The sequence below is a fragment of the Lissotriton vulgaris genome, chromosome 4_1, assembly GCF_964263255.1.
Source record: "Lissotriton vulgaris chromosome 4_1, aLisVul1.2, whole genome shotgun sequence".
NCBI classification, from domain to species: domain Eukaryota; kingdom Metazoa; phylum Chordata; class Amphibia; order Caudata; family Salamandridae; genus Lissotriton; species Lissotriton vulgaris.
In genome coordinates, this window is record NC_141691.1 from 1,460,805,082 (window position 1) to 1,460,826,446 (window position 21,365).

A 21,365-nucleotide genomic window follows, 5' to 3' on the forward strand; every position below is an offset into this window, starting at 1 on the left:
AGTGTCTACATAGCCAGGTCTCTAAGGTGTTTGTAAAATGGGGGAAGAGTAGAAATGTTTCGAGGCAGATTATTTCATAATTATGCCTTTGCTACAGAAAAAGTCCTGCCACCGGCTGGGCCTTGAATAAATCTGGGGACTGAAAGAAGCAATGCATCCTGGGAATGTAACTAGTGCCCAAACACATATGCTGAATTACTTCCTCCAGTGATGTGGACTATGATTCTTTTATCACAGGAAGTCAATGTAGTGCATTCACGTCAGAAGAGGCAGGCCAAGGCCATCTAAAGTGCTAATTAATGTGCTGCATTTTGGATGTACTAAAGCTTCTTCAGCACACCCAACCCAGAAAGAGGCGGATTACAATAGTCATGAGGAATAAGAATAGCTCCCTGAACCACAATCCAACTGGAATTAGTATGACCCTCAACAGAGAAAGCAGATGGAAGTCAAATGATTGGTTTGTCTCTCTAGAGGCAAATTGTCTTCCAAGAAGAAGACAAGATTCTTACTTAACTTTATAATAATATTTCATTGTGTACAGACCACGTCTCAATTAATTTCATCAAATCGAATGAATGAAAAGTGAAGGCACTTTGCTACTGGAAAACGAATATACACAATTTGGAGAAAATCAGGAAAAACTACTGAAAACATTTTACTCCTGACAGCACGCTGAATGTTAATGCTTATTATGGACATTATGAAGAAACAGAAGAAATCACTTAGCCCATCTTTTCATGGTTTAATTTCAAGGCAAATTGTGCAGAAAAATGGATTTGGGAAACTATTCAACTAAGTGGGAGACTTTGTATCAGCACTGGAAAACAGAGGTCTGACAGCATGTAGTCATCAATTCCCAGGCAGTATTTACAATTCAGGACACCTAATAGACAGATGGAGGGACGCTCACAAATTGGAATTATCATACTTATTTTGATCTGAAGTCTTTTACACAACTATAATTAGAAACCGTCACTATGAATTTGCATTAAGAAATTATCAATCATTTGGAGTTTAAAACCTTGATTCAAACTAGTAACTTGCAAAACCTTAAAAATCAGGCTGCTGAAGGGTAAAATGTATACCCTGAAGAAGCGACACTACATTATGTATGCCGTGAAACATGTTGGTATTTTCATAGAGCTCAATAAGCTAATATTTCCTCGACTCTTAGAAAGTTTTGCTTGGGTGAAAATGTCCATTGATCTCAGGCAGATGTAAAACTATGTTGCAACAAGCAATTTTGGAAGACCTGGAGGACCTTCAATCTCATTTTATGGTTCTTCAAACGGTACTGTGTTTGCGGAGGGCCCCTCCCAAACACAGGCTTGTCATCAGGAGAGAGCAGCTCACCAACGAGACAAACTAGGTAGTACAAACAGATGAAAGCAATACTCAGCAGTCCACACTGGATTATTGCCACTAAAACCATTATCCGTGTGGACAGTGTAGAGCAGGGGTCTCCAAACCGGTCCTGGAGGGCCGGATCCATGCCAGATTTTTGGGATATCTCCATTGAGATACATGTAGTTATTTTAAAAATCTGGCATGGACCCGGCCCTCCAGGACCGGTTTGGAGACCCCTGGTGTAGAGAGTGTAAAAATACAATAAGCATGAACCCCACACAGAGGACTTTCAATGCAATAAAGTCATATCAATTGTTATACTAAAAATGTGTTTCAACTCATGTCTGTGTAAAACACTAGGCGGTAATGGCCACAGGAATGTAGGCACACATAAGTGTGTGCTTCAATTTAACAAAACTGAGGCCACGTTTTAGTATACAAAGTTGTGATGTTGAATCCAAGTAATGGGAAATACAATAGATAAATGGACAATGACATGGCAGTGATATGCATTCTACACCGTTAGGTATGGAAAACACTGCTTATAAATCGTATGAAGTTGGCCAGGGTCTAAAGGATGTACAATGGAATGTGTAACAAGATGATTACATAGGATAATCTCTCTACTCGCCACAACAGCAACTACTGGTGTTCATTATAAGGCTAGTAAATCAGTCTAAACAAGAATCTTACAATACATTTAACTCAGTCAACTTTTTTGTAGCAAACAGTCCTCAATCTAGTGATAAACTCCTGAAGGTATTTCCTAATCCCATTAACAGCACTTTGTTATGTTATGTATTTTATTGAACCGAAAAGGCGTCCTGGCATTGAGAAACTGATACAATCACCAAACTTCCACAGATATCCCAAAAGATATAGCAAGCTACCATTACAAGTCATTCTATACAGGGAGCAGCACGATTACGGTCTATGAAGCCAGGTCTTAAAGGTATTTCTAAATTGAAGAAACTCTGCGCCTGGAAAACTATCCGACACAATTAAAATAAAAATATTAAATAAATAAAAAAAAATATTTACCATGTACCTTCACAGGATGACTGCAATGGAGTTGCTAGGCTACACACATTTTAATTCTTTAAGAGTGTCCTTGGTAAGAAAAACTATATGTACACTAATTGAGAAAATGTTTATATGACAGCTAGTTTCCCACTCATCTCACAAATCTTGGTCACCCCTGCAAGATATTGGTGCTTTACTCAAACAATTAAGGATCCCCCAAAAAGAACGGAATGGTACGACAGGGAGAATGGAGACCAGAGGTTTACCGACAGGTTTAAGAATCTCTGTTCTCTCTAGTTATAGACTGCTTTAAAACCTAGAGGGCAAACTGATCCCAGGAATACTCAACCTTCAGCCTTAGTTTTTTGTCCATACGAATAAAAATAAGATGCTATGTAATACATAATTAAGAGCGATTCCATATTTCTAAGCAAAATGCTTGGAAACTATGATTTCATCCAAACAGATACGAGCGTATCTCACTAATCACAGTGTGTCCTCTGGGAGGAGACAAACACTGACTATTGACCCGTCATTCATGCCAACTGGTTTTGCTATAGAGGCAGTGTGCCTGTGCAGCTGGAGGCTGAGGCCCGAAAGGATGCCAGCTGCACTAATGTGGCTGGTACTTTGACTTAAGCTGATGAAGCTATATATTTGTTAGGGTGGATAGAACAAAGGACCGCCCCTCCCACAGCCCACAATGAAACTTTAGAAATAGAGAGCCTATGAAAGTCACACATTGCAGAAAATTAATATATAAAAATGAATTTCCTGACGCACCAAAGTACATCAGGATATTACTCAAAATGTCGATATGACCCTCAATTGAGCTTGGCGAGTCAGTCAGTAAGACAAATTTGCCAATTTCTGCAGCAACAGAGCAGTCGGTGGGAGAGGATGAAGGGAGAGCACAGACACTGAAGTGATGTACAAATAGGAGGTGGGGGCATCCCTGCTGGAAAGAAACAATCTCAGGAAGTTAAATAAAAAAATAGAAAACTAGGACAGTTCCGAAGATATTGTGTCAGGGAAGCCCATACAGAGGTGGTCAATAACGCAGCCAACAATACTCAATCAAGATGTGTTACTGCATAATGCTTCAGACAAATCTCACACATTGCCTCCTCCCCCTCCCCCAATTCGAAAACTAGGAGGATTATACTATTTGACAACACAAAGAAGCAAGAGAATTATTCTAGCAAAATAACGATTCTGGAGGACTCCATCACTGGATACTGAAGTTAATGGAATAGAAGAAAAAACCTTCCGATATAATCCTAAATACACCTGAATAATATCTATCCTATTTTAAAGTTTGCTTCTTCTAGCCTCGCCTACGACTCGCCAAGCTGAAGTCTCAAGCAATTACACTGAGGAGAAGCAAAGCTATTTAATTAAACATGTAAGAGCACCTTTTGGCAACTGAGACTAGTAGAGCGTTGTTCTCATTCCCCGAACCGAAATCAGAGACTCAATAAGAATACTCCGTTACATTTCAGGGTGACCACAGGGCAGATTTTGGACTGGGGATAAGGTAATCTGCAGGAAGTGCTGAAACGTGTGCGTTTATTAATGTAACCAAGAGTAACCGAGGGTCATCAAGATGTAATAAAAATACAACACAATGACAATCAATAGAAACGTTAAGGTAAGGAAAAAACTAGGACACAAAACAAATGGGAGAGAAGGAAGCGAAGTATGATGTAAACAGGAGTTCTGATCTAGAAACAAGTGATGCTTCTCAGACATCAAGGAACATCCTATTTAACTAGGAATTGCAGCTTTTGAAATGATCCAATCAGGCTCATCCACCCCACAGTTTGTAAGAACAGGAGCCTTCCCTCAGTATTTGGGGCACTAACATAATAAGAGCAGTTTGAATGCCCCTGTGAAATATATGCTTCAGAGTGTGCTGTCAATTGTCCCTGTGCAGTCCCTGCCTATTAACAGTCACCCTCAAGGGTTGAAACAAACTGGCAGCACAGTTGAGACATTACGTTTGGCTCCAACTAATCCATCCTGCTTCTTCCTTAGACGTCCACACATTCAGGAAATGGTTTTGGGTATGATCCTTGGCCAATTCTATAAAATACATTCAAGAGACATACTAACATCAAGGGGATGACCAACTCCCAATAAATGACACGTTCCAGATTCTCAGGCCTTGCGTAACCAAAGTGAAACTAGGTATCCAGATTCATGAATTGGTATCTCTTGGAGGAAGAATAATCATCTTATCACTGCTACCCATCTATAATTCCAAATGTTAGAGTAGATGTTAGGTGATCATATGCTAGTTGTTTTAAAATGTTGTACCTCCACACAGCCTCAGTCTAAACACCCATCCTGGTTTCATGAGGAGGCAAGAAATGTTAAGTATAGGCATCTGAAAGGGTTGATGGAGTTGAAAGCCTTCTGAAAGGTGAGGCAACTGTTAGCTTTTTGTAAAAGTAAATTACCATAGAAGTCCCACGTGGTAAAATTGGTGATGTTAACGTTTTTAAGGTACGATGTTCGCCCATTATGAAGCTCAAAGATCGTCCTAATGTATTGTGTTCCCAGCACCTATATTTTCACCACATTATTTATCGCTCAGCTTGAACACAGCCAAGCTTGAAAACATATGCAGAATTCTTCCTTTCAATGTACCTTTTGTAGAGCTTTTCTACGCACAACAGATATGGTATAGAGAATTTTAAATTTCCGGAGCTTTTCAACGCGCAACAGCATTGAGGAGGACAGCTTATTCTTTCAAGAATATACACTGGAGAACGGTTCTGGTCCCATAGCTGTGGATAAATGTAATTGCAAGTATTCCTAGACTTTCACAAAGGTTGCTTAAAAAAGATCTTTGCAACATTACACTCCTAATTCTGTGGGGAACAGTCTGTTGTATTGAATTAATAGTGATTTTGGGCATCATCTAAAACCTCTACAGAAACACCTGGGAGAGAAAAGGAGCTGAAAGGGTTGGCTTTGGAGAACATTAACTAGCAGTTTTGCAGGTCGACTCCACTCTTGCTCAATGTTTACAAAATAGAACTACCATATCTAGTACTAGTGGTGCACATCTATTAACCAAAATTAGATGGGGCAGGATATCCAGTTTTGCCAAAAGCCATTGCAGCTATTTTCTTTGAGTCGCCAAAGAGGGCTGCAAGCTTTTGTAATTTATTACCAGTCACTTTTTTTTTTAGCCTAAAGGAAAAAAAAGTCCTTTGAACGAAAATGGGGGAAGTATATGGGGAGAGTTTTCAAAGTGACTTGACTGTTCAGATCACAACTACCTTGGGGGGACATTTGAAGTTGTTGTGGCACATAAAGAACATGCTGTGGAAGGCTAAAGTAAAGTAGACACAGTAGATTCAAATAGGTTCGTTCTAGACCCAAGTGACATCCAGATTACTCAGTTTGGGCAAAATTATATCTACCATTTTTTATATTGCCCCCTTGTGATAGGGAAATGATGTATCAGACCTGCAGAAGATTGCAGGGTCACGCTCTCTTGCGATGGGGTCAGGTACTCTTGCGATGATCCAACTTGAGCGCAGAGACCATAGAGTGTGGCAGCACGCCAGATGTTACTGTCATTTACACAGGTTATGAGCTGGTTTAATCGAGATACCCAACTATACTTTCGGAGGTTCGAGGGTTGCCTTTTTTTGAGGGGGAGGGAGCGGAGAGCAACTTGTAAAATACTGCAGTAATGATTGCACTCTGAATATTTATCTGACCAGACATACATTCAAACTTTTAAACTTTGTGTCAATTTTTTTTAGGAAAGTTAGTAAGGTTTAAGTAACAGCTTAGTTAGGCAAGTTTCCACCTGGTTTCTCGGCTGTAACCTTCAAACGTCTCCTGGAATTAGGATTTACTCAATTTATGGCTATTCATTTTGGTGAGCTGCTAGTGTTGGGTCATGGGGTATTGGCAGATTAATAAGGGATGATGTATAGAATGCTAGATTGATCCGTAGGCTGCAGTAAGGTTTTAAATTAATAAAAATATTACTCAATTGTCTGTACTTCATTCAAGAAGGAATTAAGCAAATTATCCCAAGGTTCAGTTCAGACAAAGCACCACAGATAGAAATGTAGCCAGCCTTGTTGGTCACACCATGAAGATCAGATGGCAAAAACATGAGAATAAAGATGTTCAGTGCAGGCAGCATTGGGATGGAGACTGGATGGCTTGAAAGATTTATGGAAAGGTTATGTATGCAGGACTGTTGTGCTTAAATGCAAATGCAAGTTTTACTGTATTGTCCACAGCTGCTTTAGAAGTTAGGTTTACACAATCTCTGCTAGAAGAAATCATTTGTATGATGAGCTAGCCAGTGGGGAAGGACAGTGCTCACTCAAATGAGAGCGGAGATAGATAGTGTATTGGCTCTCAGAGCACAATACTAGGCTTATCCCACATGCAGAACCACAAAGCCCCACCATTTAGAAGCAGATAGTGGAGCCTTACCAAGCTCTTGGTGGAACCACAGGACCTATGCCCCTTCCCACCTGAATATTAATATCCCTACAAAACCCACATGTGCCCCCATGCAAAAAATGAGTCACCAAATAAGTGCAAGTGATTACATTATTTCGAAGAATTACTAAAAACCAATGGAGGTTGCACCCAGAAGCACTGGTGGCAGTTTTAATGTATGTAGGCCAGAAACCAAAACACTCAATTCACCACAAAATGCCAAACACAGATTGAACATACCTTTTATCTGTCAAAGATTGCTTTTTATCTGCCCCCTGCCCAATATCAGTTGGCTTTTTTCTAGGAGTCCTTGTTATCCGAGCTGACAACGCTAAAAAGCAATACAAAAACATGTTAATTTGTTTAATATTTGCTCCTCTGTTTACATTAAGATACCACAGTTTATAATGAAGGTCATTAGATGCCTCTGTGACGAAACTTTAAATACATCTTTAAACACAAATACAGTGCGTTTGGAAATATTTAATGTTGTGTAATAGTTCGGACATGAACGTTAAGTAGTTTTTGTGAGTGGAGAATCGTGACATTCTCTGCTCATTCAAAACGCCAAAGAGGAAATGTAGATTCCATAGTGCACAAATAATCAAGATATGGAGGCAAAAATGTACTTTTTCTTGCAATTTGAAAGCTTCTTCATACCTTCATTTTCATCGTGAATGGCAGACCTAGTATTTGAAAGACAAGTTTTTGTAACTTGCTTAACTGATACCGTGTTACGGTAGCAATTCGCACTTGGTCACGCAACACTGACAGTGCAAATTGCCAGCATGAATTAGTGCCACAGGAAAGGTACTTGTACCAGTAACCTAACCCTATAGATAGAGCCGGCCCTTACCACAAATGCACCGTGGGCGTAAAGAAATTTGCCACCCTTGCTGGTGCTGGTGAACAAAATGAGACATCAGGGTGCCCTTTTCAAGGCCGGACTGGGAACCAAAACCGGCCTTGGCAAAGTGCTCGGCCGGCCCCACCGGGGGAGTTTAAGGGTGTGAACGAGCTCTTTGACAGGCCGGTTTTCGGCCGATTTTGTTACAGGGCTGATTTTGCAGCTAAGCTGCATAAACAGCCCTGTAACAAACGCCCCCCAGGGGCCCAAAACCGGCCCCCACCCTTGCGGGGGATTGCCCGGTGCCCGCAACGGCCAGTCCTGCCTTAGCCCTTTTCACAGGTCAGTCCTTGGCTGGCTAGAGCACTGATTTGCCACTGCACACAACTATCTCCTTCCCCCCCTTTACCAGAGCCCCTCCAGCTTAGCTCCATCAGGCAGGTAAATCAGATTAGAAACACTTTAAACAGAATCACTGGCGTCCAGGTAGAGGTACCGCTCTTTGCAGGACCTTAATGCAGAGCTCCATGAGCCCCTGTAAAGATTGGCACACAGGGCCAGGGCCCAGCTCGCACAAGCGAAAAGCCGGCTCGACTATACAAACCTTTATCCTCACACCTCTACAAAACCATTGTGTTTCAAAAAATAATTTCAGCAATGCGATTAGGCAAGAATCCCATTATTGCATATGTTCTATTCTAATATTATTAAGTCATTGATGGGAGTGTTCTGATGTTGGGAGAAAATGCTCCTACAAAAAGTCAATTTATTTGGTGTGAGCGGTACTTCAAAATATTTTTACTAGTGTGAAGAAACAGCACATGCCTAGCGCAAATGTCCCTGTACGAGCCAAAGCTCGTTGACCTCAAAGGTGGATTAGTTTAAGCATTAGCGCTCAATTGGTCCACTTGAAATACAAACGGTCTCTCCGTTTGCATCCCGCTGCATCCTCGTGATAAATATGGTGATGGAGTAAAAGTGTGGCTGGCAGAAGACTGATTATGCATGTGGGGTCTAATCCAGTAGAAGGCTCACAAGTCCTAATATCGGTATAAGCAAAATGCCATAAAAAGGAGAGAGTACCATGAAAAATAAACAAATCACAAGAAAAAGGCTCTTTGACCATTCCTTAAGTGTAGCAGAGAAAAAGGAGGTGGAATGCCAAAGGTTTGCTAAGCTCAAAAGCTCTACTGCAGAGCCAGGTGACAAAATAAAAGGATTATGTTTAATTGCTCAATGGGAAAAATTGCAGCGTGCGTTTTGCCATCCAAAAATGAATTTAGCTTATAAAGCAGTTTATGGTATATAGGAATGAGTTCCATACAGGTTCCTTTGACCATCCGATTCCTTTTTATTCTCAAAGCAATGGACTATCAGCTTTCGAGGAGTAAGTGGAGGGCAAAGCATTTTGCAGAATGGCTTTCGAAAGGGTGGGGGCTTGCAAGAATTTGGAAAGATCCAATCGGTTAACTGGGATCAGGGAGTTATGCCAGGAAGAAATGGGAAAAAGAACGACAACTGGTTGCAGAGGTAAGGAAAACACGCCTGCACAGCAGGAAAGCCACTGCTGTCAGGATAATGCTGAGACCCTGCTGCTTGATGACCCAGTGACAGTACCCAGTGCAACAAAATCATTCAAGCAGACCTTGAAGAGACAGAGGGGCTCAACACATGTAAGGGCCCACAGTATATACATAGTCATTCTCCACCACAGTATTCTTGCATGATTAATTTCAAGCAAGGAGCATCTTTCTGGACAATGTCTAAACAAAATCAAGGCAACCCAAGGAAATTGTTCTTGGAGGATGATCGGGGTGAGCAAAAACTACTCAGGGAGAAGGAGCACCAATTAATTAGTACCCTGCACACATGCAGAACAGGACCGAATGGAGAGAGCGAAATTAAGATGGATGAATAAACTGTACAGCCTGATGGTAGAGTAAAGGAGATCTAGCAAATGCATGGGAGAAAATGAGCTCACCCTTCTTCCCTCGACTACCAACGTGCTATAAATGCCTTCCTGGAGTGCTTTGGAGACTACAGACAATCTGTAGTGGATAATGCAAGTCTATACAAGGAAGGAGTCACAAGAGAATTCACGGACAGGCACCGAGATGCAGATTTTGGGAATTCAAGTAGAGGCAATGGAGGAGAAATGACACTGGTGGTGAGGCTGTTGCTAGAAGATCGATGCAATTCAGACAATACAACGAAGCAGACAAATTAAGGAGGTGGTACTGTTCTGGCAAAGGTCCCATCTCTGCAACTGAGCAAATTCAGGTGGTGGTCTTTGGAACTAATAAAGCAACACTAAATGCAGTGATACAGAAGTAAGAGAAAAGGAAAAGGTTAAGTAGAAAGAAAATTATGATTTTTCTTGGAAATAAAATCAGTAGACTAAGAATAATCTGCATTAGGAGTAAGAAACTACAGATTATGGAGATTTCAGCCACCATCACCTAACTGGGAAAACTAATGGTAGTGCACATGTATGCAACATGTGCTCTAGGGATGAGGCTACTTGAGCCCCTGCAAAGCAAGTTACCGGAGGGTGATATTGATTTGTTCAGATTTGCTCATAAGTGTTGCTCACAATAGGAGAGGAGCCGCTGGGTGAATGCATGAAAGGCTGGGGGGACCAACCCACTAGTTCTGAACTTTAGCTAGGTCTTCTGTAATGGATACTGAAGGATTTAGTTACTGGGTTGAGTTTGGCATTACCCATACTTATGTTGATCTGTTCCGGTCTTCCAGATTGGCTCACATCAGAGCAACAGTGTTTATTAACCTGGAAGTACAGAAGCACGTACTTCTTGAAGTAAAAAAAAAAATGGAGGTATCTGCAATCAATTTTTAATGCGCAGCTACAGATGATGGTTGCACTGAGAATAGTATGTATATGTGAATAGTATGTATGCTTTGCTACGGACTGTGCTAATGTTAATCAAGCCACAAGTCTCAGAGGTACCACACACCTTATGGAGATCAGTTTTTAGTATGGGGTCCAAGATCCAAACCCCTACTTATCTGACAGCCTTTAACTTTAACCAGAGAACACTACACTGAAATAGTGAATATATGTTATTTACAGCACAAGACCCTCACTGAGGCAAGCACTCACTGCTAATATTTGTGGATTACCTACAGATCACAGGTTTTAATACTGCAAAAGCAGAGCCAGTTTTTCTCCTTCCAAGGCCAATCAACTGAGGTCAATTACGTTATGAACTATCAGTCATTTACTGCGCGCAAACAAATTAGCAAGCAACCTACAAAACCAATTGATCCACTTGATGAGTAAAATTAGAACTATTTTACTAGAAGTGAAAGAAGAAATATAATAAACTTTGTACCTAAATCCTGGGTCTTGCTTTTTCCGCTGAAAGAGTACGGATCATTTGTGTCCTCCATCGCATCATCTTCATCTTTTGACTCTCGCCTAGAAGGCTTCCTACAATACAAGCAGAAAGGATAAGAACATGCTGAAACAATTCTCTAAGAAGCCCTTCGCAGACAACCTGGGATTTACCTTACACTTTCCTGGCTTGGGACGACTTGGCTAGAATCATCAGCATTTACACTATCAGCAACAACTTTTTTCTTCTCTTTCTCCAAAACCTAAAGATCAAATTTTAAAGACATCAATTCTTGCCCCGGTGCAAGTATTCCACAAGAAATATTTATCATCTGAACATTACCTTTTTGAAGTAAGCAAACTGAACAAGTTCCAGGGCCACTTCAGCATCTTCGATGTCAATGGTTTTGCTCATTCGGAGTTTAGCATGAGCTGTGGACAATCGGATCATGGTCTCCAGAGCTCTTGCTGTAACAGGCATCGTCTAAATACAATTCAAATGCATTCGATTAGTGATGAAATGAAAAAGAAAGTGCACTAATCAGAACAATGAATTTAACGTAAAACACCACTTTGAACATACTTTTGTGCCATTCACACAATCAAGACCTACAAAGAAACCAAGATGTTAGCTACCCTCCAATCCTGGTAACTTCAGGCATTGCCCCCCTCCGCCCCCCCACCAGACATTGAACTCTGACAAACAATCCACTGCCAAGAGTTGTGAAACTGTGGTTACTACATACAAACTCTGTTCACATGAAAACAAAGAACATGATGCGGTAACAGTCCACAATCTACCTCACACATCACATGTTGACTGTCTTAGCCTTATACAGCGCATCACTGCCTTTCAGATAGGTTTGCATAACATAAATGATGCATAGAAACATAGCAGTCATTTTAGTTGGGCTTAACACATCATGGAACAGAATCCACGTTAATAAAAAAATAAAAAGAGGTGGTTGGGGCGGGGAGGGGGGGTGTTCATGGGGCAATGGATCACTGCCAGGGAGCAATGACTGGATTATGCATACATCCTTTCACATTATCAACCGCTTCAGCATGGTGACCCAAAACACCTTCAATATGCTGCCAAGAATTACAGAAACTGCACTACAAGGGTTCAGATCTTATGCCGCAATACAACTCACCAGTTAAAATACAGCAATTGTTTAAATTTAAGGGAATGCTGTGCAATTCAAGACTCTTCCTGGCTCTCTCAGATACCTAGACGGCAGCCCTCGTAACCACATTTAAAAACAGCAAGGTTAGCAAGCACATACAGACTGCACCAAACGACATCAACATTTCTAAAAGGTCGGGGAAACCACATTACAGTCAGTAAATGTCTTAACAAGTGTAATAGTGAATAGGTCGTAATTAGCACTGCATGAATTGCAACAGGTACTATCTTACTTATAGACAGGAAGGGGTGGGAGCACACTGCTGACCTCCCAGCACAGTTCGCCCCTTAGCATTATGCTAAATGCAGTTTGTAGTGCATGCTTACTTGGTATTTTGCTGGAGTGTTCAAAAGTTGGTGCAGGTTAGTGCTATACATCTCTAGACACATGTGTTTCTGGATTTTTTCTGTCATCGGTAGAGATTAAAAAAACAATTTTCATCTGGGGTGGCTGAGCAGGCTGCCACAATTCTTATAGGTCTCAGGACCTCTCACAGGCGCACAGGTGCATCTCCACAAGCTCGTCAGCTCAACTTTGGTGGAACACTCCAGGAAAATACCAAGTAAGCATGCACTACAAACTGCATTTACCATAATGCGAAGGGGCGAACTGTGCTGGGAGGTCAGCAGTGTGCTCCCCATCCCTTCCTGTTTGAAAAGGCTCCCTTGAGCCATTGAGCTGACAATCTTGTGGAGATGCACCTGTGCGTCTGTGAGAGGTACTGAGACCTGTGAGAATTGTGGCAGCCTGCTCAGCCACCCCAGATGAAAATCGTTTTTTTGTTTAGCTCTACTGATGAAGGATAAAATCCAGAAACACTTGTGTCTAGAGATGTACAGCACTAACCTGCACCAACTTTGGTGGAACACTCCAGCAAAATACCAAGTAAGCATGCACTACAAGCTGCATTTACCATAATGCTAAGGGGCGAACTGTGCTGGGAGGTCAGCAGTGTGCTCCCACCCCTTCCTGAATATCTTACTTTTAGACCTTAGAGACACTAGTGTACTGCTATTTGATTGTGCCAGTTTCCTGCAATGGGAAGCAACCATCCACCTCAACTCAAGCATGATCAGGAATACTGGGCTAATCTTGGTTTTGGAAGTGTCGGTCCTTCATTCACAAACATGCAAAATTTGATCCATCTCAATCACGTGTTTGGATTCCTCCAACTCTCGTATACTCTCCGAAAACCTATCATTCCCATAAAAACGTTTAGTATGGACCACTGCAACAGGCCGAGCTCTTCCACCTAAAAATCCTCACATAAAGCAGATCTTTGACTCATTCCGGACCTTGTAATGGACCACACTGTCTGCTTTGATGCCAAGCTAATTACTGCCAATTACAGAGAAACTGGAATTTAAAACCCTCTGCGTGGTGCTAAATCTATGCAGATCAGGAACTGACAATTCTTTAGTTAAGTGCTGTTGAAAAACCAAAACCAGGAACTGACAATTCTTTAGTTAAGTGCTGTTGAAAAACCAAAACAAGGCACCAGGACGGACGTATCGAAGCGCCGCCGTTTTTTTTAAAGAAAGAGCCTGATCTAAAAAGCTCCACTCAAAGAGTTTGAAGGAATTCCTATTGAGGAACATACTGAAGAAAAAAATTTAAACATTGGCCAAAACAAACAGAGGAAGCTGATTAAATGGGCCTATAAACATTGGTTTTAATCTAAGTACGAATCAGGGACGAGGCGGATGTTGTGATCTTAAAACCAGGGCTGGTCCGCCGCTTTGCATCAGGTGCCCTATTCTTGTAAAGATTTTGTGGAATAAAATACTGATAAGTTTGGACTATTTTATTGAAGTGCTCTTGAGATTAGATTTTTTGCAGTATTCTGGGGAAGACCTTTCATCAACCCCTCAAATTTTGAAAGAAAGGGAGTAACAATACTACTGTCTTGAAAAAGAAGGTGCTATGTGAATAAACAGTCGAAACGCGCCAACGCCCTTATTGTAGCCCCAAATCCATCTGTATGAACATTACCTTAGATGTGTATGATTTGAAAGGCATCAGGATTCATGTGTATAAATTCTATTTTTGATTGTGGCGATTCATGACAAAGATTACTGTCCGTTTTTAAATTCTCGTGTTATGTTCTTGGAATTATTTTAACTGATGAATTTGTTTTAATATTGAATGCAATTTCTTCATTGTGATTTTTGGATATAATTGTTTTTAACTGTACTTTTTTGGAAAATATATTGTTTTAATAAATTACAACTATCACTTTACTAATTACAAGTTGTTTGTGCCAATCCATTGTAGCCTCAAGGTTCAGAGGTGGTTGTTACGATAAGGTTTTGAATGTATGTGGTTTTGATTATAAGTATGAGATAAGGTGTGGATTCAAAACACTCCCAGAGGACGCTTTTGTAAAAATTCTTGCTGAAAAACGACCCAGACACCCAAAGTCCAACCCCCCTCTTCTATGAAGCATAACGTTTTTTCTAGTACCAGTACTCTGCTAGTAATTCCCAATCATTCATTCTTTTAAAGGGCTTTGGAGAATCCCTCTGGTTACCCAAGTACTTTACTGAAGCCATAAAAACAAATGGATTGCCATGATGGCAACACCAATGTAAACATGGGGCTTTTAGTAACAGAATGTTGACCGTATTAGCTGGAAATTGAACATTCAGTTTTACTTTGGGAATAGTGCAGAAATCACTATGACGGTTTGTAAATTTTCACAAACGAATTTACCTCTTCTCCCAAAATACACATTTCCCCAGAGGGATAACAAGATAAAAAAACAAGTGTGTATGCAAGCACAAACTTTATATGTAGTGGCGCTCTAGATAAAGTGTAATAAGTTTTGTTTCCAACCCTTGCTAGATATTAAAAACAACTTAAAATCCATTGTACAATAGCGGCACAGATAAAATGGTTATCTTCTATTGCTTCATTGGAAAAACGTATTTGGAAGAAATGGAGCGCATAAGAACATTTTATTTTTGGGGTTCACATTGGCACCACTTGTGAGGTCGCTCTTAGGGGAACAAAAAGGAGCTACTCAATTGCCAAAAACATCAAGGAAGATGTATATGAATTAATACTTACCCTTGCACGTTCGTTATTCATCTGATCATGGCTGCGGATCTTCGAATATTCCTCAGCTATATAGTCCGCTGCTTCTTGACTTAGAACAGGCTTTACCAGTTTAGCCACATGGATATACTTTCGAATAAATTGCATGCTTACAACCTTGTCTCTATAACAGAAAAAATACAAGCACAACACTCATTAAATACAGATTCAATTTAGCGAGAACTCTATCATGAATAGCAGCAGTTGAACATGTGAATTACATCTCATAACACTAACATGTATGGATCCATACTTGCATAGTGATAGCACTCAAATGGCTCCACCGGATTTCATTGCAATTTTCTGCCAAGGTATGATTTTATGGGTTGTTCTCCAACCAAACCTCTAATTTAATCTTGTAGTAGGTCCTCCATGATTCTTTTAGAGATTTTTTTAGGGTCCCTCCGAATCTTATCAGAAGTAATTTCAGCTTTGTTTGACATTTTATGCGTAGTCAAAGTTATTTTCCAAGTCTTCAACCGACTCCTTGACTAAGACATGGATTTGCCTTCTGCATTATTATTGGGAAAATTAACTAGAATTTCCTAGAATCAAACACAACAAACACTCTAAAATGTTTGTAAAGCTAGTCCAGGGTATGTGCAGCACGAATGCGAACTTCCAAAAATGGAGAAGTTTTAGAGGATAAGAAAGCGTTGTAGAAAGCAGATCTACGTCGTTCATGCAACCCAGTCCTCAGCTGACGTACAACTTGTCAGAATTGAAGTTCAGAGAAGAATATTGGAGGGCGACATGAAAAGTAAAGAAGAGCATAGGAGCAGGGGTAAGCTCCATTCTAGGGGCCAACTAGCCTGAATCAGGTACTATAGAAACCACCTTGGTGCGCAGTAGGTTACCTCTATTGTGGAGGTATTATATATATATATATATCGCCATCCAAAAGGGTTTTTCCGCCCCTCTCTGATGCACTCCAGCCGTATATATTGTGTATATATATATATATATATATATATATATATATATATATATATATATATTCCTTATTTCCCATACGAGAGTGAATATCTGCCCCACACTGATGACTTTTCTAGAGTCCAAAGGATAAAAAAAAAAAAAGAGTATTATTCTATCTGCCCTTTCTGGACGTTGATGACTAAAATCATTCATCACCTCCTTTAGGGAGAAAATGGCTCTTAAATACATCTCTATTGCCCATTGCACCCTTATTTCTATAGTGAACTTCTGCTTTGCACCCCACCCCCAACTATCAGCCAGAAATTTGATTTAGAGAACGTATCTCGAATTGCTAGTATATATTCCCTCAAAGTACCGTAACAACCTCAGAGTGGCCCTGTTCACAATGTTGTAGCAATCTTTCAAAACATTGTTGGTTTCAAGTTATTTTTAATTTTTAAAAGCTCCCCATGGTTCAGAATTTGTAGGTGTGGCTGGCCTACGCCCACTCCTGAATCGTGCGGGTTTGAAAATATTTCCATGGGTACTGAAAGACACCACAGAGGAGAGCAGGGCACAGGCCAATGTGTGCATCTGCAACTCATATCCGCAACTTTCTTTCAAGAATCCCTTTCGAATAAAGTTTGAGTTGGTTCAGAGGCAGGCAAGCATCTGCTCTTGTTCTCGGATGCTATTTATTCCCTTTGTTACGCCCATGATCTGGGCCATGATTGCATTCTAAGCCACTGACATAATGGTAGAACCACAAAACATGTATTAATTGGTAACATGAAGGCCTATGATGCATTGAGTATTGGTGGTTCTATTCAGAAGGCTTTGGGATGTTGCTAGGGGTCACACTTTCATGTGAAAAGAGCTGCACTTTAGTGCTAGAAACCCACAAGATGTCATCAACAATATTTGCTATGGGAGATTGCGGGTTGTGTCCAGCTGCAATCATGCTGAAAGAATCTAATTAAAAAAGGGGAATGATATGACTTGTGAGGTAGTCAATTGAGGGGAAGAAACAATGCACACCATGGTGTTTTTTTTTTGCAAGTCTAATCCTAAAAAAAGAGAAAAGTGAAATAGTAAGATGACCTACCCCGTACCTCCACCAAGCCCTACTGGAATAGGCATGTTACGCAGGACCTCATACCCTTCAAGTAGAATAATCCAAGTCTACTCCAAAGAGCTCACCCTGCCCAGCAGTATAAGCAACTCTTACTTTTCCACAGACTACCATGGGTCATCATTTCTACAAATTACACCGCTTGCGATCACTGTACATTTATGCGCAGTGTGTGTAACTGGGGAGTGCACAGCAGATAATGTTTTGTCCAGGGTAAACTGTGAAGAAACCAGTTTATATGGACAGTGAGAGTTGCCACTTTGTGAGCTTCACAGTAATTGCATGCTTCCTGCTGGATGGGACCACAAAGGTACAGCATTCCACCTTTGGTTTGATAGTGCAGTTGTCACTAGACCTCATGTGGTCAACATAAAAAATGCTTTCAGATTTACTACTGAGAGAGGGTCTTCGATTCCACCTACATGTTTTCTTTGAGCGCAGGTTTGGATTGGACACAGTTGTGCACTTCTGCTGAAATAATGCTTGCATTCTAATTGTATGCGTTTGTAAAGCGCACCTTTTACCCTCAGGAGGGTATCATGGTGCGGATGGAAAACAGACACAAGGAAAAATAAAAGTGCTGTAACTGAAATACAGCAAACCAAAGAAAGTAATCACGCTGAGAGAACAGCCATGTATATAATGCTTTCCTAAACTTCGAGAGATCAGACAAGTGTCAAGTTCAATGGGAAAGAAATCCACTGTATGGCAACGGTACAGAAAAGGCATGACCAACATATGTTTGGTAGTGTGCTAGGACAGTGAACACTTTTTGCTTTGTGGCAAAGGTTCAATGAAGAAAGTCACATTCAATCCCAAAGGTCTAACTTGTTTATTATGAAATGTTATAACAAAGGAAATCGGCCTGGCTTAATTATTGTGAAAATCATTTTCTAGATTCAATAGGCATTCAACATTGGATTTGTTTTTAGTCATACTGTGTTACGGGTTGTAGTTCTGGGAGTTATAGATTTTCACTGTGAAAAACCTGGTTAGATCATTCGGAGAGGCGTGTAATTTCGTTTAGATGTGTAATTTAAAACTGTAGCATAATGGTAGCCAGCTTATGTGCAAGTCAGTAGGCCAATGTTGAGTATGGTGCCGAGCCAGTTGTTAAGGCTATAGGCTGTATTGGTTTATTGCGAAACATGAAGTTAGATCACATAGGTTTTATATGTGAAATATAAAAAGTGATGAAGTAGCCAGTAGGCCCAACTTGCATATTGTGAAAAGCTTGCGTTAATATCAATGGGCTTTTCAGGGTGGGTTGTTCCACTGTGCAAATACAGATTCTTTGTTACTTGGAATCCAACAGATTACTATAGTAGGCAAGGGTTTTGGTGTCGATGAACTACTCTAAGAAACCGTGGCAAAAGATTTGCTCTATGCAGGCAGCAGAGCCAATGGCTGAAGCATTCTGCTTCCACACATGAATGTATGCAGCAGAGGGTGAAACAAATTGAGCCCCTGGCTCTGTTGCCCGATGAACCACTGAATTTGTCCGTCCACAGGCAGATCCGCCTGAAGAGGAGTACCAGTCCTTTAGTTTTCCATTTTCTCCACCTTCATTTCTTTCCTTCGCTGTTCTCATTTCAGAGGATACTACATCTCCCCAGACAGCGCCACTTCCTTGCCTCATTTCATCTGTAGTGCGCTGCATCCTACGAGGCCAACGCCACTAAACCAACCAACCATCAAAGAATACTATTCTCAGTGTATCAGCGTTTTTCACTATTCCACGAGGAGCAACATTTTGGTTATACATTTTGCGGCCATGCAGGACCTTCAAAACAAAAGAAACCCTATACACCACCAATGCAAGGCAGCCACGCACTGTGAAGTTCAATTTTAATATTGCAAGCATAGGCCTACCTGAATAGGTGCTATTTTTTCCATTTCAATTTATCTTGCATAAGTTGATGAATGTGTGTTTAGTTGTGGGTGTGTAAGAGAGTGAGATCAGAGACCTTCATTATTTCCATTCTGTTGCTTCTTCATTCGGTGGAAACGATTTGAAGAAACTTTCTGGAGTATATAAAATTAACATAGTGGGCATTATGGAAGGTCTAACCATTACCTTTTTGCACGTGGACCATGAAGCAAGTTGTCATGTTTTTCATAAATCTGCAGTTCTTGCTCTGCCTCGTTTTGAGCATTTGGGTCATCAGTTGCAAAGACCTCAACATTGCATCCAAGCGGTAACGCTGAAAAAAGCAACCAAGAACTTGATCTAGACAAAAGCCAAAAATGTACAATTTTCACAAGCATTTTTTGATCTCACTAGGACTTAAACAACTAATCAATAAACGCTTCTCTAAACAGTTACATGTAAAGTGATTTTCTGAGATGAAACATCAGTGCTGCCCTTGGAAGTGCAATATATTTATACTGGTCGATTAAAAGAGAAAGGAAACTTGACTATTTTATACGCAACTTGACTATTACAGCAGATGTTAATCAGAGAACAGCGAGGGCAATAATGACAGGGGGCGTGGGACAGCCGGCACCTGTGTTCCAGCTTTTCACTCCGGTCACTCCTGTCCTTCTCCGCTCCACCCCTCCCCCGGCAGTATGACCAGACCAGGTGGATCCATGTCTCAGGGACATTTTTCCATGATCGGACTTTGCTTTGACTTATTATGGTCATCATATGTGCTGGCCCAACTGGCTCAACTAAAACGAACCAAGACAACTCCCAGAACCCACGAGTATGTAAAAACAAAGTATAGGAGTGAGTGTCCTGTTGACATGGGGTCAACTGGCAACCCCAGCCAAAGATCACCAGAGGCACCTCCTATGTAGCTCATTACTCAGACCCCCCCCTGTCACAGCCCTTACATGCAGAGTGCCAGCTCTGACGACAGAACTTTTACCCATGTTAGAAGTTCATTATTTTCACCTCAAGATGGCTTCCACTTCCTGCCACGCTTCCAATGAATATTCGAATGTGGAAGATGTCCATTCCCCATCCTGTTTTTCACTTTCTGCACAGGAATGTCCATGCTAGAGGTAACCGCACTAAAAACCTAGGTGCTTTGTTTTGAATATAATAATTGTTAAAGTAGGGTTCAGAGAGTCGGATTTCACGCCTTGGGAGAATATGTATTAAGAGGTTGTGCCTTAACAGATAAGTGTTGGTGTGCAGTTCAGTTTTGTTGTTTCAGAGGACTGTAATGTTGCTAATGTATTTTCAACTCTAGAATCTGGTCAGTGAGTGTCATTAGGAGCGCAACTGCCACCGGACTCTAAAATGGCGACAGTCTTGCAAGACGAGCAATTAATACGGTTTGAAATCTGTTTGCAGACCATCTCTCGACCCTACAAAATCGGAGAACTACCGCCCGATTTCGCTTCTCCCGTGGCCAGCCAAACTCGCGGAGGCGCATGTCAACACCGCCCTCACTGGTCATCTGTCGCGTGCCAACATTCTGGACGACACCCAGAATGGTTTTCGGGCTGGCCAAAGTACTGAGACAGCACTGTTATCTATGGTCGAGCACCTTCGGGTAGTTCTGGATGCAGGTCAAACGGCGGCGCTTGTTTTGTTAGACCTAAGCGCCGCCTTTGACACGGTCTCCCATGACATTCTCCTGCAACGTCTTGAGGAGATAGGGGTGATCGGCACTGCACACCAGTGGTTCCGTTCGTTTCTCAGGGATCGTTCCTTCTGTGTGGCGTCCCCGCCCTACCAGTCCAAATGTCATCCTCTGTCTCTTGGGGTCCCACAGGGTTCCTCACTGAGCCCCACGTTGTTTAACATCTACGTGAGGCCGCTGGCTGAGGTTGTGAAGCTCTGTGGTATGACCATGGTGTCGTACGCAGATGACACCCAGCTAGCGGTCACGATCAGCGGGGACTCTGGGGTGGATGCCCCAAGATTCAGAGAAGGACTCAGGGCGGTGGCTGGTTGGATGACGTCCAACTGTCTCCAACTAAATGCCAAAAAAACGGAGGTGATGATCTTTGGGAAGCGGACGG

General features: G+C 41.3%; 1 protein-coding gene across 1 annotated transcript in view; it reads right to left on the reverse strand.

The window, feature by feature from the left end:
- The window catches only part of LOC147724109 (maternal DNA replication licensing factor mcm3-like), a 255,037-nt gene that overhangs the window by 10,930 nt on the left and 222,742 nt on the right, over positions 1–21,365 (reverse strand). Inside the window, exons 11-16 of the mRNA XM_086966949.1 lie at positions 19,465–19,591; positions 15,314–15,464; positions 11,401–11,541; positions 11,232–11,320; positions 11,056–11,153; positions 7,096–7,186 (exon numbers count right to left, since the gene is read on the reverse strand). Of these exons, the coding sequence (XP_086823075.1) occupies positions 7,096–7,186; positions 11,056–11,153; positions 11,232–11,320; positions 11,401–11,541; positions 15,314–15,464; positions 19,465–19,591 (697 nt within the window). The remainder of the gene's footprint in view (positions 1–7,095; positions 7,187–11,055; positions 11,154–11,231; positions 11,321–11,400; positions 11,542–15,313; positions 15,465–19,464; positions 19,592–21,365) is intronic.